Here is a 14,913-nt window from a genome sequence, read left to right on the forward strand (position 1 = left end):
AGTTTTAGATATTTTTGAGTGCTTTTTTGTGTTCAGTCTGAATTCTGAAAACTTGAAACATGAATTAAAAACTGTTGAATAAATGCAGTGGTGCGTCGCTGTCGCATTAAAGTACTAAAGTGAAGTGCTAGTCCCCCAAAAACATACTTAAGTACAGTGTTTGAGTAAATGCATTGTTATTTTCCACCACTGGCGATAAGGTTTTGGTGTGATGATGATGTGATTTAGTCATCATATTTAAAAGACATTAAAAGCAATTCTCCACCTTAAATCTGTGTTTTTAATGTATCAATGTTTGAAGTACTTGAGTACTGACCCAGTAAAAAGATGTAAAACTGTGCAAAGTCTGATTTGTGGGTCTTATTCAGAGAAACCAATTTAACTGGATAACATCAGTTTTCCGATTCAAGGGTCCACATTTTACTCAGAACAGTCATTCAAACCTGCGCTGTGAAACAAGTGAATTGCAGATGAATCTGAGTTTAAAGGACTGTAAAAGAATGAGATTTTCTTATTCATTTTTTTTGCTCCTGTTGAAAGGATTTTGACTTTGGGCAGCCCTGAACAAGACGTTACGGTGCGAGAACTCACAAATGAAGTGTAAAGAAGGAGAGCGGAGCAGATGGCGTTGCTGTACAAGGAGAGGACATTTATTGTAGAATTTCCAACATCACAGATGTGTGTTACCAGATTGAGGTCGTCTTTTGACTGATTCCAGTGATTCAGACGAGGTGAAAACATACACTCACATGCATGTCACACACCTGTGCACACACCTGCTCACCTACACGCTCAAACACACACACGCTCACGGGCTGACAGCCGTACATACGTTCACAGTCTTGATACGTACAAAAATTGAAATACAAATACAAATAATACCACAATAAAAACATTGTATTTTTTTTAGAAATTCTTATAGCTATGTTCTCTATTCTGTAGAAAGACAACTAAGCTTTAATAAGTGAATGTTATTTTTTTGTCTTTCTCTAAAATGATCAGCAAGATATCATCATAACGAAAATTCTTACAGTATATATATCTTTTTATCTATGGTTTCTCCAACTGACCCTGCCTCCTGACCTTTATTCACAGGGTGTTGATTAATGCTAACATCCTGCACATGTAAAAGGCTTCAGCTGGCCTTAAAGCGGCATCGCGTACACCTATCGCATCCTTTAAGATCAATGAACAGTGAAAGAAATATCAAGTAAAAGATGAAGCGCTTCTCTCTCCCAGCCTGCCTCACAATCCCTCAAATGTCAGCATTTCTAGAGACCATCGTCAAAGCGTCAACCCCGCGAAAAATAGAAAACGTCATCCAAAGTGATGCTGAGCCGCGTCCTGCTCGCTCTTTTCAAGCTGCTCTCGGCGTGAGCGTGAAATATAAAGTTGATGGTAAATGTAAAATTCTCCAGTGTTCGATCTTGACACATCTGACTGTTCATGAGATAAAAGCCCAGATGCTAAGCTAAGTTAAAACTCTCAATTTACAGCTCAGTGTTGTGAGAAAAATGCTTCCGGGCTCCCGTAGAACTCACCGTCCAGCTTCTGCAGTCAGAGCAGTCAGTGTATTGCCTTAAACTTACGATTCATAACGAGTGACGACAGGTACTGTAAAACATGAATGTCACCATGCAAAATGCACAACTAAATAAACAGTGATGGACTACGGAGAGAAAGTTTAAACCTGGAGAGTGAACCCAAACCAAACTTGTGTGTAAGTCTTCGCTCGGCTCGTTGGTCAGGAAAAAACCCTCCCCGTCTGAGAGGAAGTACAGAACGGACAGATTTACGGAGGTATGACAGAAAAGCCAGGCTGTTGTTTTTTCCTCAGTGTTCTCATCTGCTTTGCAAAGTCTGTCCTTAACATCAAAGTGAGTATTTACACGAGTGCAGTGAACACAGAACAGCAGGGACAGAAAACGGTGGCGAGAACAGAGGGCAGCAAAAGTAGAAACTTCCAGAAGCTGGCAACTACTCTACGCCAAGTTCTTCTTGTGAGAAATGATGTGAAGATTTTGTGTTGCTGTTGCAGCAATAATACAATATCTACAACCTTCCTTCCCGACCAGAAATATACCAGGACAAAGTAGCCACAGTAGCTGAAACCAACAGTGCAGCATCCTCAGCGACAGGTGTCAGATCTCTCATTTCCCCTGCGACACCAACTGAACAGGCATAGAGGTGTTTCAGCAGCAGCACTCAGAGCGAGTGTTCACACTGTGAGCAACACCGTCAGATGAACGATCAGGGCAACAGCATGCACGTCGGCCACAGGTCAACGGGTTTCCATGGAGCCTTCTGCTTCATGAAGAAAACATCTGACAGCGCGAAGAAGACGCCCTCAAGTTTTTGCTACAAGATGTTGAGCTTCAGCTGACCAGTCGTCGCTATCATAGGTGATTCAGATGATAGCAACAACAAAGATATATATAATCTGAATTCAACATTTGGTCAGTGGCTCAGAGAGGTTAAAGGCTGATTGTCCACACTGAGCCGGCTACTTCAGAAAAGCTTGAACGTCGGACACGTCTGTTTTTAAGGCGCCTATAGATTCCAGTGTGTTCAGTGATCACAATCTGTGCCGGACTGTGTGATATTCATTTTGAGGTCAGACTGTGTGATGAATGTCTGCTGAACTGCAGGTTCTGAAAATCCACTAAAATAAGATTTGGCCTGGGGCTCGGCTCCACTCCAGGCCCCTTCCTGCAGGTCGTCCCGTTGTCACATTAGACGAGCATGCTCGTGTATTCTGGGTGATTTCATGCCGTGTGTCGACTGGACGGTTTGTAGATGTCGCTCGTAGCAGCAGTCGCTTTGTGGGTTCAGGAATCAGATGCAGGTAGCACCACCGTCTGGATTGACGACCAACGATTTCACCACGTTTGTTTCGCACGATTGTCAACTTTCATCAAGGACGACCTGACACCCCACAGCGCAAAGAGGACTCGACATCTTGACAAACAACAAAACTGTGCATCACGGCCAACATCTGCTCAGCAGCTGCCTCTTAGCTTTACTGCCAAACAGTCCGCAATGCTTCGAGAGCGTCGATTAATCTGGTTTGTTTTGAATCATTTTAGTCTTAAACTGGAGGGACAAGCTTCAGCCGGCTTAGTGTGGATGTACTGAGTCGCCTGCAAAGTGATTCTGGTTCACCCCAGAGAGACTTTTAAATTGAGAGACTTGAGTTAAGTTGCATCCACTCTTTGGGTCAAGTTCAAGCTCAAGTTTTCTTCTTCTATTGATGCTACCGTAATAGCCAGAAACGTTGACTCACTATGACACAGCGCAGTAAAGGGTGTCCGATTCGCTGCAACAAACGCAGTCAGAACACCTGCATCGCCACCAGCACGCAGAGTGGAACGACACGTCGTACTCGCAGTGTGAACACCCTGTAAGGAATCATTAATGTGCTACACAGAGAACTTCTCTACAGCTCCCCGTTCACTCCGATGGGGAAGTCAAAGGCTACTCGGCATGATGTCAATGTCCTTTAAAGTCCGGATCAAAACTCTCAAGAACAACCATCAGCCCAATCGAACAGTCCACAGGGAAGGAGAAGGCATGGTCCACTGTGCCCAGCAGGCAGCGTCACCATCAATGGGCCTGTAGCGCCCCCTGTAGAGGAACCTATATGGGGGACGCACTCCTGTGGTTTAACTCGTCCTCCAGCTGTTCAGCAGCTTGTTGTTTTCCTCCACAAACACACACACACACACATTGCACACACACACACACACACACACACACACACACACACACACACATACACACACACACACACACACTCTCCTCCCGCCATCCCTTCGTCCCTCTCTCCAGATGTCGGACGATGTTCAGAGTGAAGAAGAGGAGGGTTGTGGGCCGAAGGAGGAGTGTTACCAGTTCATCATGGAGCTTCTGTTCAGGGTCATGAAGAAGACTTGACTGCTGCCTCCTGAACGCACCGAGGCGAAGAAAACCTGCAGGAAGGAGGCAAACGATCATGAAAAGGAGCTTAAGGATCTAGATTTCTAGTTTTGTGAAGCTCAGATGGGAACACATCTGTTCTCACTCCTCTCTTATTCAGCGCAGAAAACATTAAGCTAGCTTCTCATTCGGGCTGGTGCTAACCGTTTCAGCTGCTAAGGTGACAAACACTGCCAGCAGAAGGTCGCATCGGCTGTCACTCATTAACATTTGTTCACAGTTTGCTCTCTGCGTCTGTGAAGATCATTTAAGAAGCAGACGAAGCAGCACTTTGTAACGCCGCTGTACAAATGCTAAGGGACTATTTCTGCAGGCCCAACGACTCCAACAGAGTGAGACCTCTTCTCTCTAGTGGAAAACTGGAGTCACATTCTCCCTGTTAAACACTCATGTCATCTCTTATCAATTATATTATTACACCGATCAACCGATTTGTTTTGAATCCAGAGCTCCAGTATTTGGATCAAGTAGCACATGAAAGAAGAAAATGTCAGACGCAGATTTAATCAACATTCAGGGAAATACGACTGTGGGATTGAACTCAGACTGAGGCCCAAAAAGTCTGAATCACTCAGTCGCCCCAAAATGTTTGTCTGTTCTTAAATTCTTATCAACAGGAGCAAAGTGCAGTAAAGAATAAGACTGTGCATCAGATTGAAGCTTCTGTCAGAAAGAACATAGAACACATAGAAATGTTTGGAGGGACACAAACGTCCAGATGTGTCCCGCTCACCTTGTCGTTCCTCTCTGACAGGAACTTCAGTCGCTGAGCTCGCTTGTGCATGAAAACTCCGTCGAGGTGTCCCGTCTCCACGGAGCGGATCTCAATGGCCTTCTCTCCCCACCCCATGATCTGGTTGGAGTGGATGTAGGCTGCAGGGAAAGTAGAGGGTAAACACACACACACGCACACACGCGCACGCACGCACACACACACACACACACACAGAGGGGGATTGGACAGGAGAAGACTCAGCACCAGTCTCACACCCAAGCCAGTCACACATGGAGGCCTCCTCCGCCTCACCTCTGGGAGGAGATTATTGCAGCAGTTTCTGACCGGTTTGACCTCTGAGCGCTCCACGAGAGGAGAAGCTCGGCGGTGGGGATGATAGTGCAGTAACAGGCTGCTCGCCGGGTGTCCACTGGTGTCGATCAGTTTGACGTCTGTATTTGATTTAAAGGAGGCGTTTGAGCAGCACTGACTGACGCCGGCGGTCTGAACAGCTTCAGCGACTTTCTGCAGCTGCTTCACAACAATCACCAGTGAGGCTGCTGTCTGATAAGACCAGCAGCTTTTAAATATGTGCCGCCTCTCTCTTCGGCAACACCACGAGCGTTAGGCCAATTAGTGTAGCGCCACAGGTGGAGGCCATCTTGTTTTGGGCACGGAAATGCAAAAAGACGCCAAGCCATGACGTAACTGCGATGCCGAACAGGCGGGAAAGGGTCATAAAGGGGGTCCCGCTGCAATGATGCAGGCCAGGATAGAAAGTCCAGTGGAAGGTCTTTTTGTTCTTCCTGCCTTGCAATATAAGTTTTTTTGTTGAGGAGGGGGATCGACCAGCAGCTTCAGTGTGCAGAATAAAAGGCGACGACGGTGCGGGTTTCATGTTTGTGGGGGCTGAGGCTGGGCTTGGCTGTGAGAAACTCTGGTCTGACAGTAAAACACACACAAACACGTTAACAGGAGATGAAGTCCACACACACAACACGTACAGTAACCACCAGTGCTGCAGGACAGGGACGCTGTCAGTCAAACATACATGTTTAATCAGTCCGGATATCATACGCTGACATCTGAGAATCAGAGCGTGGAGGCCGAATGGAAAAACACAGAGGCTTTAATCGACTCGGATCATAAGATCCAAGATCCATCCTTGATGTGCTCGAGTTTCCTGCTCACGTGGTTTGACTGAGTGCGCTGATGAATAATAGATTCACGTAGATGCGCTGCACTCTCAGGCAGAACTTTGATCTCACTCTTCGTCTGCCGACTCGCACAAATATCTCGTTTGCTTTATGTCATTTTAGAGCTCACGCAATCAAGGATGAAGTAGGAGTGGATGTGAAATTTCTTTTTGAAATATTTCACAGTCGTACAGAACGAGAGGACAGAACACAGCAGACAAACGACACACAAGCATTTCCCCCGATGCACAGAAAAAATGCAAAGATAGAGTCTGCAGTGTGTGAAGTGAGAGATGTGAGGTGTGTCGACTGTGGTGGGTTTGAGGGTGGAGGCAATGCTCTGTGGGACGTGTCGCCGTCAACTCATGCAGTCGATGGGCGTTCAACACCTGACATTTAAGAGATACATCCAGTTTTTGGTCGTCATTCTTTGGTCTACTCACCTGTTAAGTGATGAGAACATTGACACCAAAACCCTCCAGTCGATTTGGTCACAATTTGTCAACAGCCAAATTTCAGGAACTCAACTCAAAAACGTTTGTTTATGTTATGATTGAATAAATATTCGCTGATATTTCAAATATTCATGTAGGCATTTCTCTGAAAAAGCCAGTATTTGGCTATAATGCATCTATAATGTGAGCCACTTCCTGCCACAGCTAGTGCTAATACCGCCCCCTGTCCCAGTTTGTTTGTGACATCATTTAACAGAACGTGTGTGAAGGCGTTAGCATGAAGAAACGCCGCTGGCAGTCTCACGTGGATGGTTTTGGTGCCATACTGTGCGCAGTATGTTTTCATCACTTCACCTGATGGAGTCAAACAGAGTGTGTTCAACCTCCCAAAAACCTGATGCACTCCTTTAAGCGCTGAATGGAACAGGTGAGACTAGAGTCCTGGCGTCTGGTTTAAAGGTGTGACTGAAAGCAAAAGGCAGGAGGAGAGAGAGGAGTGTGGCTCTGAACGGAGGAGGTGTGGCAGTGAGGGTGAAAGATGATCTGCTGAGACCGCTTAGAAAGGTCAGAGGTCAGGGGTCAGGGAGAAGCGAGCTGATTGGTTGACGTACCGACGGAGGTGGGCATCTCGCCCCACTGCAGCACCACGTCTTTGGTGATGCGTCCGTAGGTGTTGACGTAGACGCCCTCGTCCTCGTAGCACAGCAGCATCTCCATGCCGTCCGTCTTGGGCAGAACCACGATGGCGTGCGGGGTCACCTGACCCTGAATCTGCCGGGGCGACACACGGGAGGGGGTTGGAGGGGGTGGGGGCAGGGGATTAGGAGCTGCCGTGAGCCTGCGGGGGGTCTGCACCCCTGTCCAGCCCCCCCCACCCACCCACCCCGAGAGACAAGAAACTGCTGCAACAATAGAGACTCCCGCTCGGCAGCCACGCAGTCGCCATGGAAACAGACATGAGGACAGCGTGATTCATGACGGCTAAAAGCAATGTGAGGCGGTTGCTATGGTTACCGCCTCCTTCCCCCATCCATCTCTCACAGTAACCAGAGCAGGGTTAGAGGAGGACGCTGATTCACCCACTCAACACTCATTCATTCACCCATTAATGCAGCCACGCCTTCATTCATTCATTCATTTACCAACTCACTGACTCATGTACTTCATTTAATCAATTATTAATTCATTCACTTATTTATTCATTGGCTCACTAACTCACTGACCCATTTATTCACTTGCTGACTAATTTGTTCGTTCACTCACTCACTCACTCACTCATTCATTCATTCATTAGCTCCTTTATTATTATAAGTTATCTCCTCTCTTGATCATTCAGTCATTCATGATTGCATGTTTTCACTCATTAACACGCTCATTTGCCCTCACTCAGCCTCACACCCTCTCACTCTTTCATTGACTAAATCGCCCAATTTTATCTTAAAATCGGTCAATTTGAACATGGAATCAAATGCAATTAATGTGTAAAGAGTAACGTGTTCTGATGATGTTCAACACTGCAGGATATCATTAACACACACGCACACACGCACGCACACACACACACACACACACACACACACGCACGCACACACACAGACTAACATGTGAGGGGATGTAGATGTCGTAGGGGTTGCCACTGTCCACATCGATGACATGGAAGCCAACACTGGAGCCGTAGATGACCTTTAACCTCTGTCCCTCTTCCACGGTCAGGTCGACCAGCTGGGGGCGGTGCTGCAGATCAGTGAACGACTGACGGCGGAGAGAGAGTGAGGGATTAACGCCTGAGGCTCCATCAACAAATAAAAGCTAATTAAAACTGGCTAAAAACTCCAAACCACTAACGCTTTCAGCAACATACGCACGTTTATTCCACTTATTACTCAAGCATACAGAGTCGGGGGTTAACATTAAAAATGTAAAAATGTCTTTCGGTCCATAGGTAATTACACAAAAACTTAATATGAGGCAAACACATCAGCAAAATACACATAATACACATATAAAATACTGTACTTTGACTAAAAATGTTCGTCTTATGAATGAAAATACACGTCATTTCAGAGGTTTAACTGCTTCAGTCAGACGTCTGTTCTCAGTGTTCCACGTCATACCTGTGTTCGGCAAAAACTGGACCAGGATCCATCAACTTATTCCAAGAATTTTGTAAAATCAAGTATAATTTTTCGTGTTTTATTGTCGAGTTAAACAAAAAATAAAATTATGCCTGGAATTTTTTCGTTTCTCTTTGTTTAACTGGTTGGCTGACTGATTTATTTCTATATATCTGATTAACTCTCGTCTGTGCCACGACCCAGAAAATGGGTTTCTCACCGAGTGTTCTGATAAATGTGGATAAATCTGACTGCTTCTGTCTGGTTAGCTCACGTGTTGTCCAAAACAAAGGGTCTTTTATCCCCTTTTAGCCGACTCTAACAGCTTGAGCACATTCTGACACGTCTTACCTTGAAGGCCATAAACTTGTGGTAAGGTTTAGGCGCCCAGGCGTAGATCTCCACTGAGTTCTTCAGAGCAATCACCAAAAACTTAATCCTCTCATACTTCACTGCAGGAGGAGAGCAGAGCAGTCAGATATGTAGCACTAGCATAGCGATATATTCCAAACGGTGCTTAAACTTCAGGTAAAAGCTTTGCAAAGTTTACAGTCACACAACTAATCAAAAGACTTGAGATTTAAAAGATTAAACCCCGCAAAAATGTTAAAATTTAATGGTTAACTTTGCTTTTGGTCCCCAAATTGGAGGTGAGTCCTCATAATGCAGCTGTCTTGACAGGTCCGTGTCCTCATTATACACATAAATGAGTTTTCTTACCGACTTTATAGTGCACACAGCCCTCCAGGTCCCCAACAGTGATCCAGCCCTGTTTCTTTTCCACTTCAGGGTCGTTGTGTAATATCCTGTTCCTCAGCCAGGACAGGTAGTAAACACGCAGCTTGTTCTTCTTCCCTGATTAGGAAAAAAATAAGGAAAACAGTTCAGAGAAATAATATTAATGCACAGTTTAGCATTTCAGGCACTGATGACGGTCGTCTGATGTGTTTCTACGTCGTCATCACCAACATTCCAGACGTCCAAATGCCATCAGTGAGAAGAGTACAACAGACATGGCAAAAACAGAAACACCTCTGTCATGTTCAACGTCTTTTTTTGTTTTATATTCAAAACCAGTGGGGAGCGCTTGAAAATGAAAGAGGAAACGAGGGAAACAGCAACACTGACGAGCAAACAATGAGATATAATTATCAGCAGAGACGGAAAGCCGAGGATTGGAGCGTTCACCTGCTTCTCACAGGCTTCTCCAGCGAATGCTAAGGGATAACATGCTAACATGTTTATAGATGTTACAAAGACCCACACTCAAAGGCTGAGTGATGGGATGGGATGTCATAGATGGGAGGAGGTGCATTAATCATGTAAATATGGGGATAATGGCTGATTCTCATAATGGCTGCAGGCCCAGTCTTTCCTGGAAGGTCCTCACTGCACTCCTTCACTCACATGAAAAGTGAAGCTCAAGAGAGAAGTTCAGAACCTGATTCTTAACTTTACCTCCACACAGCCGGCCAATCACAACACTTCTAGAACTCATTTAAACATCACATTCATGGCCAAAGTAAAAGGACCTTTAGATGTCCACATCTGGCATACTGACCTGAGATGGTGACCAGGACGTTGAGTCCTTCCAGCACGTCCATCTGTTGGAAGCGCCGTCGATTGATCAGGTTGTAAACTTTGCCTTGACCGCTTCGATCCAGCAACATCAGGCCGTTCTCAGTCCCCACCAGCAGATTCACCCCTGCACAAACACGCACACGTCTGCTTTTTACTGCCCGTGTTACTGCATGAAATCAGTGTTGTGAAGCGTGTCGGCGAGCGTCTCACCCCAGAGAGCCGCACAGAGGATCTCAGAGTTGAAGCGTTTCTTGTATTTGCGGATCTCGGGCGTGTCGCTGTGCGGTCTGATGTTGGTCGGGTTGACGTTGACCACGGAGATCTTCCTGGCCTCATTGAGCCTCGCCTGCTCCTGCTCCTGCTTCAGCAGCTCGTCAGCAAACAGCGCTGCAGCGCGACAAGACGACACACAGCACGTCACCCAGCGACCTTATCCACTGCACCAAAGTACCTCGCAGTGACCTGACTGCACAAACTTTTTTATTAAGGATGACCACCGGTCAGACAGGAAACGTACCTGTGGCGTGGACGTTATCATCGTCATCAGTCGGGGAGGTCCCGTACACCCTGGGGTCGACAAACGGTGTGAAGGACGCCTTGGAGCCCCCGCCGCTTCCCATCCCGTACTGCAGATGACAAACACAGAACACAGTGAGCCTCGTCCGTCTGATGGTTCGAGGGTTTGGGAAACCTGGATGAAATAAAGGAATCGCGGTGCGTTTGTGGTCATGGTGAGCCACAGAAGCATCGTCAAAGATCTTTGCTCTAAAAGGGGTTCAACAACTTTCTGTTTGTGTATTTTTGTGCCACAATAATGAAATCTGATCTCTTCCTGAATTATTCCACTTTTATCAGGACACTTCACTCCCAGCGTTTCCTTTACTTTTCCAGCCGTCTGCATCGTGTGCAGGACGCTTTCTGGATCAGAGGCTGGAAAACCGAGAGAGGGAGGGAGAAAGAGAGGGGGGCTCAGAGAGGAGGGAGGGAGGAAATCCAGTTTGTTCCGTCTGTGGGGAAAAACACCGGAGCCAAAGCGGGACACACGGAAATAGAACAGGGCGGGAAATTAAAGGCGCCACATATCGATTCTGACGCTGAGAGTCTCTGATGAGACCGAGCGATCGATCGAGTGACGAGCGTTTTCATAGCTTATCTGCTGGTTTACTCATTATTACGTAGAATTCTGGTTATGCTTTTGTTTCACATCATTATAAACTATGATTTGGGTTTCGGTCGAACATTCATTTGGTAAATTGAATAATTTAATCCAAATATTTATCCAGTGTTTGCATATTTTTTGGGCTGCCCATCACGTTTTACAATCTGCTGAAACGGTGTAGTGATGTGAAGCTACAACAGAAAAACTACTTCTGTAAGTAAAGTTGGCTCAGAAATGCAAAGTTAACTCTGAAAAAGCATACAAGCACATGAATTCTCAGCCTGCCAGAAACACTGATTAATCTGTAACTTGAGATTTTGTGGTTGGAAAAGTGGAATTAAAGAAGCTGCGACAGAAATCCGACAGTGTCCTGAAGCGGCTCCTCAGATCACCTCAAACTGAACTCAGTGATCACAAAGCTCCTGTTTGTTAAATCAGCTGTTTGATATTAATAAACTGAACATCCTGTTTTTAGAAACCAGCCAGTTTAACATACTGGTGTCTTTGGTGGCTGCTGGTAATTTCCCACCCTGATGAAGGACCGAATTGGTTGCAGGTTTGAGGGTGAGCGGGGTGAGCGGGGTGAACAGGTGACGGGGGGCCGGCCTGCCGGGATCAGGTGTGGGGGTTTGGGTTGCTGCTCCACCTACTTGGGCCCCGGAGGCGTCGCCGGGGGAGACCAGGGGGGAGGTGCTTTGCTGCACCAAATCAGGGAGATTGGCGTTGCCAGGGAACAGATTAGCGTTGCCAGGGAAACCATTGCTGGCAGCGGAGCTCCGCCTCCGTTCCCTAAGTTTCTGGAAAAAGAGAGAGAGGCGGGCACTGTGCAGCGAGGCCGTGATTGACAGGTCAGGTGGGTTGGGGGGGTGGGGGGGGGGGGGGTGCTCTTGCTTCTGTATTTGTGCTGGTTTTTCGAGGCAGGTGGGTGGGAACTGAACCCAAAGGTTTTCAACACACACACACACACACACCTGTGTAACCTAACCTGAATCTACTCTCATCACAGTTTTAAATTAATAGTCTAGATCCCAAATAATTAAACTGAGACTACAGGCTACAACCAACCAGTCAGCCCAAAGAATCTTTCACTGGTCAAACTGGAGTTAACAAATACATAAAAGACGAGCTCAAACGACAAAGAAAATGCACTCATGTAGTAAAAAAAAATATTGTTACACTGATCATCCTCAAGACTGAAGTGGAAATTTATGAGCTAAACTTTGTTTAGCCAAAAATCTGCTGCGAGGAAAAGCTGAGTGTATCCACGCCCGGCGTGTGTGATTCACACTCACACAAACCAAGACTAAAGCGTGAAACAGGCAGGCATGCAGAGCGTGTGGACGAGATCCCCGGGTCAAAGGTCAGAGCTGAGCGGCTCACCTCACGCATCATCAGCGTGCTGTCCTGGGAGCTGTTTCCATACGAGTCATCGTGGGCGTCGTTGTGACCTCCCATCATGCCAAAGGCCTCATTGGTACCTTGACTGGCTGCTGGCCTGAAAGAGAGAAGCATCATTTAATATTTTATGTTTTTGAACTCGTAAAGAAAGGTTTCTGTCATTTTCTTCTTTACACTCCTTAAAGCTGCATTTTATTCATTATGTAAAAGTGGTGCCATAAAAAGTGTACGTTTGTGTACCAGGTGTACCTAACAAAGTGGCCACTGAGTATACGCATTGGTGCATGGGAAGCCAGTGGGGATCATGTGTTCCAGGAACATGAATACTCACATAATGCGCGGTATATCGCTGACAGCCACTGTGCCGTCATTGGCGCCGCCCTCCCCCTCCTCATCCTCGCTGCTGTGAGAGTCCTCACTGGATGAAGAATAGTCCGTCACTTTGACAGGCGGGCGGCTGGTCTCCTCCCCCTGCCGCAGCTCTCTCAGCTCTTTGGCCAAAGCCGTCAAGTCCTGGAGGACGGGGGGACAAGCGAGAGTCAAAAACCCGTCCTGACGTTTTGGGGTTTTATTTATGGGGAAAAGCTGAACCTCAAAGTACAGAATCGACTCCAAAGATGACAGAAATATATTTCTTTTGATGCTTGCATTCATGCAGTAACTACAGGTAGGACTTTTTCCTACTTCACAGGTGTCATTACAGGTTTATTTTCCAAACTGGAATTCACGCTTCACAGTTAATAAACGCAGACGAACAGATTGTTTGTTCGTTCTACATTAAAGGTGTTAAGACGTCTGGAAGCTGTTTATAGCGTAAATATCTACTTTTGTCTCTGACAGCTGAGATGAAGGTCTGTTGAAAAGACGCCCAACTCTGTGGTTCAAATTTAGATCCACATCTTCCATCACACAAAGCGTTTCGTTAGCTGAATGAAGTGTTGATCGGATGCCATCAGACAGTTCGCTGCAGTGCCGCAGTGTGCAGAGCAGCGCATCAGCCTATGGGAGACACCACGGCAGTGAATCCGGGGTGCCTTCAGGTCTCTGGGGGTCGGATCAAGAAAGAGCTGAAAACCAGCTTCAGAGGGATGTTGTGAAAATGAGGAAAATCTGAATGAACACAGTTCAGCTAAGAGAGAGATGACCCAGAAACCTCAAAATGCTTCAATAAGTCAGTGAATACTGGCCTTCAACTCATGTCGCTCATGATAAGAAAAGGCAAATTTAGTATTTTTAGAGCATTTATGAATGAATTACATACATTTTAGAGTATTTCTAGCAGTAGTTCAAGGGGACGTTTACTCCTCGCAGCACAATGCAAGCTGTTCGTAAGATTCATTTCTGTTTCAGCCACATGACTGAGAGCGGACTGCAGGAGGGCAGCGGGCAGCAGGGCGGTGCAGGGAGCAGAGGAGGAGGTGCAGGCGCCATCATGCCTCAGTGCAGGAGGGCCGAGGGTCGAAGTTCAGCGGGCTCGAGCCTTTAAACTCAGCCTCGCTCACACCTCGCTGTTTGCAGCTAAAAGGGTCGTGCGTGTGTTAAGTGACAGGAGGTGGACCATGTGGGGAGCGGTGGGTGAGGGAGGAATGGGGGGGGGGGGGGTTATCTTACCAGCTCCTCCTGATGAGAGAGAGAGAAGATGGGAGAAAGAGAAAGAGAGTGACTGTGGAGGTGAAACATGGGAGCAGAGATGTCTGAAGCGATAACAGGAAGTGAAGGAAACAAAGACAGCGACTGATAACCCATCGATGGCAGCGGCGTCCCGGACACAAGAGGGACACAACAGTCATCGTCCAATCAGAGAGACGCTTTGTGAAGGCAATGTGTTCATGCTGATAGCAGAGAGGCTGTTGGTCTTATCTGAGGCGGCCATGTTGGACGTCTGTTTTGATCAGTGTGATGGTTTTAAAGACTCCCCCAAGAACGCGGTGAAGGACTGAAAGCAGTGGAAGCGTCCCAATAATCTGCCCCATCGTGCTACTTTTGTCGCCTTCAAGTGTACTTAAGCGTACTCGAGTAGTCCTTGAGTATCACTTGAGTAATACTCGAGTATACTTGAAGTGCAAAAACTCTGAACAGTCACAGCAACAATCGGTCTGCAGTTTGTCTACGAGCTGAAAAACAACATTTACAAAACTACTCAGGATGGGATTTAAAAAATAAAACTTCTGAAGCAACCGAGCGAGCGGGCCGACGAGTTGACGCCAAGGAGGGAGGATTCACAGAGAGGTGGGAGAGACGGGGTGAGACAAGAGAGAGAAATGTCACTAACCTCGTCTACGGCTTTCTTATAGCTCTGAAGGACGATGGAAGACAGGAT

At 46.6% G+C, this 14,913-nt stretch overlaps 1 protein-coding gene across 8 annotated transcripts in view; it reads right to left on the reverse strand.

Annotated features, from left to right (window-relative positions):
* Nucleotides 1-628: 628 nt before the first annotated feature.
* tnikb (TRAF2 and NCK interacting kinase b) overlaps nucleotides 629-14,913 on the reverse strand; it is a 43,481-nt gene continuing 29,196 nt past the window's right edge. For 7 of the 8 annotated variants that reach the window (XM_076761552.1, XM_076761549.1, XM_076761550.1 and 4 more), the window contains 11 exons: nucleotides 12,925-13,106; nucleotides 12,576-12,690; nucleotides 10,554-10,662; nucleotides 10,247-10,423; nucleotides 10,017-10,160; nucleotides 9,176-9,310; nucleotides 8,807-8,907; nucleotides 7,944-8,093; nucleotides 6,953-7,112; nucleotides 4,709-4,848; nucleotides 629-3,968 (listed from right to left, as the gene is read on the reverse strand). In XM_076761552.1, coding sequence (XP_076617667.1) covers nucleotides 3,885-3,968; nucleotides 4,709-4,848; nucleotides 6,953-7,112; nucleotides 7,944-8,093; nucleotides 8,807-8,907; nucleotides 9,176-9,310; nucleotides 10,017-10,160; nucleotides 10,247-10,423; nucleotides 10,554-10,662; nucleotides 12,576-12,690; nucleotides 12,925-13,106 — 1,497 coding nt within the window. In that variant the 3' untranslated portion in view covers nucleotides 629-3,884. The other variant, XM_076761555.1, reaches the window with a different exon arrangement.

This window comes from Chaetodon auriga, chromosome 21 (genome assembly GCF_051107435.1).
Source record: "Chaetodon auriga isolate fChaAug3 chromosome 21, fChaAug3.hap1, whole genome shotgun sequence".
NCBI classification, from domain to species: domain Eukaryota; kingdom Metazoa; phylum Chordata; class Actinopteri; order Chaetodontiformes; family Chaetodontidae; genus Chaetodon; species Chaetodon auriga.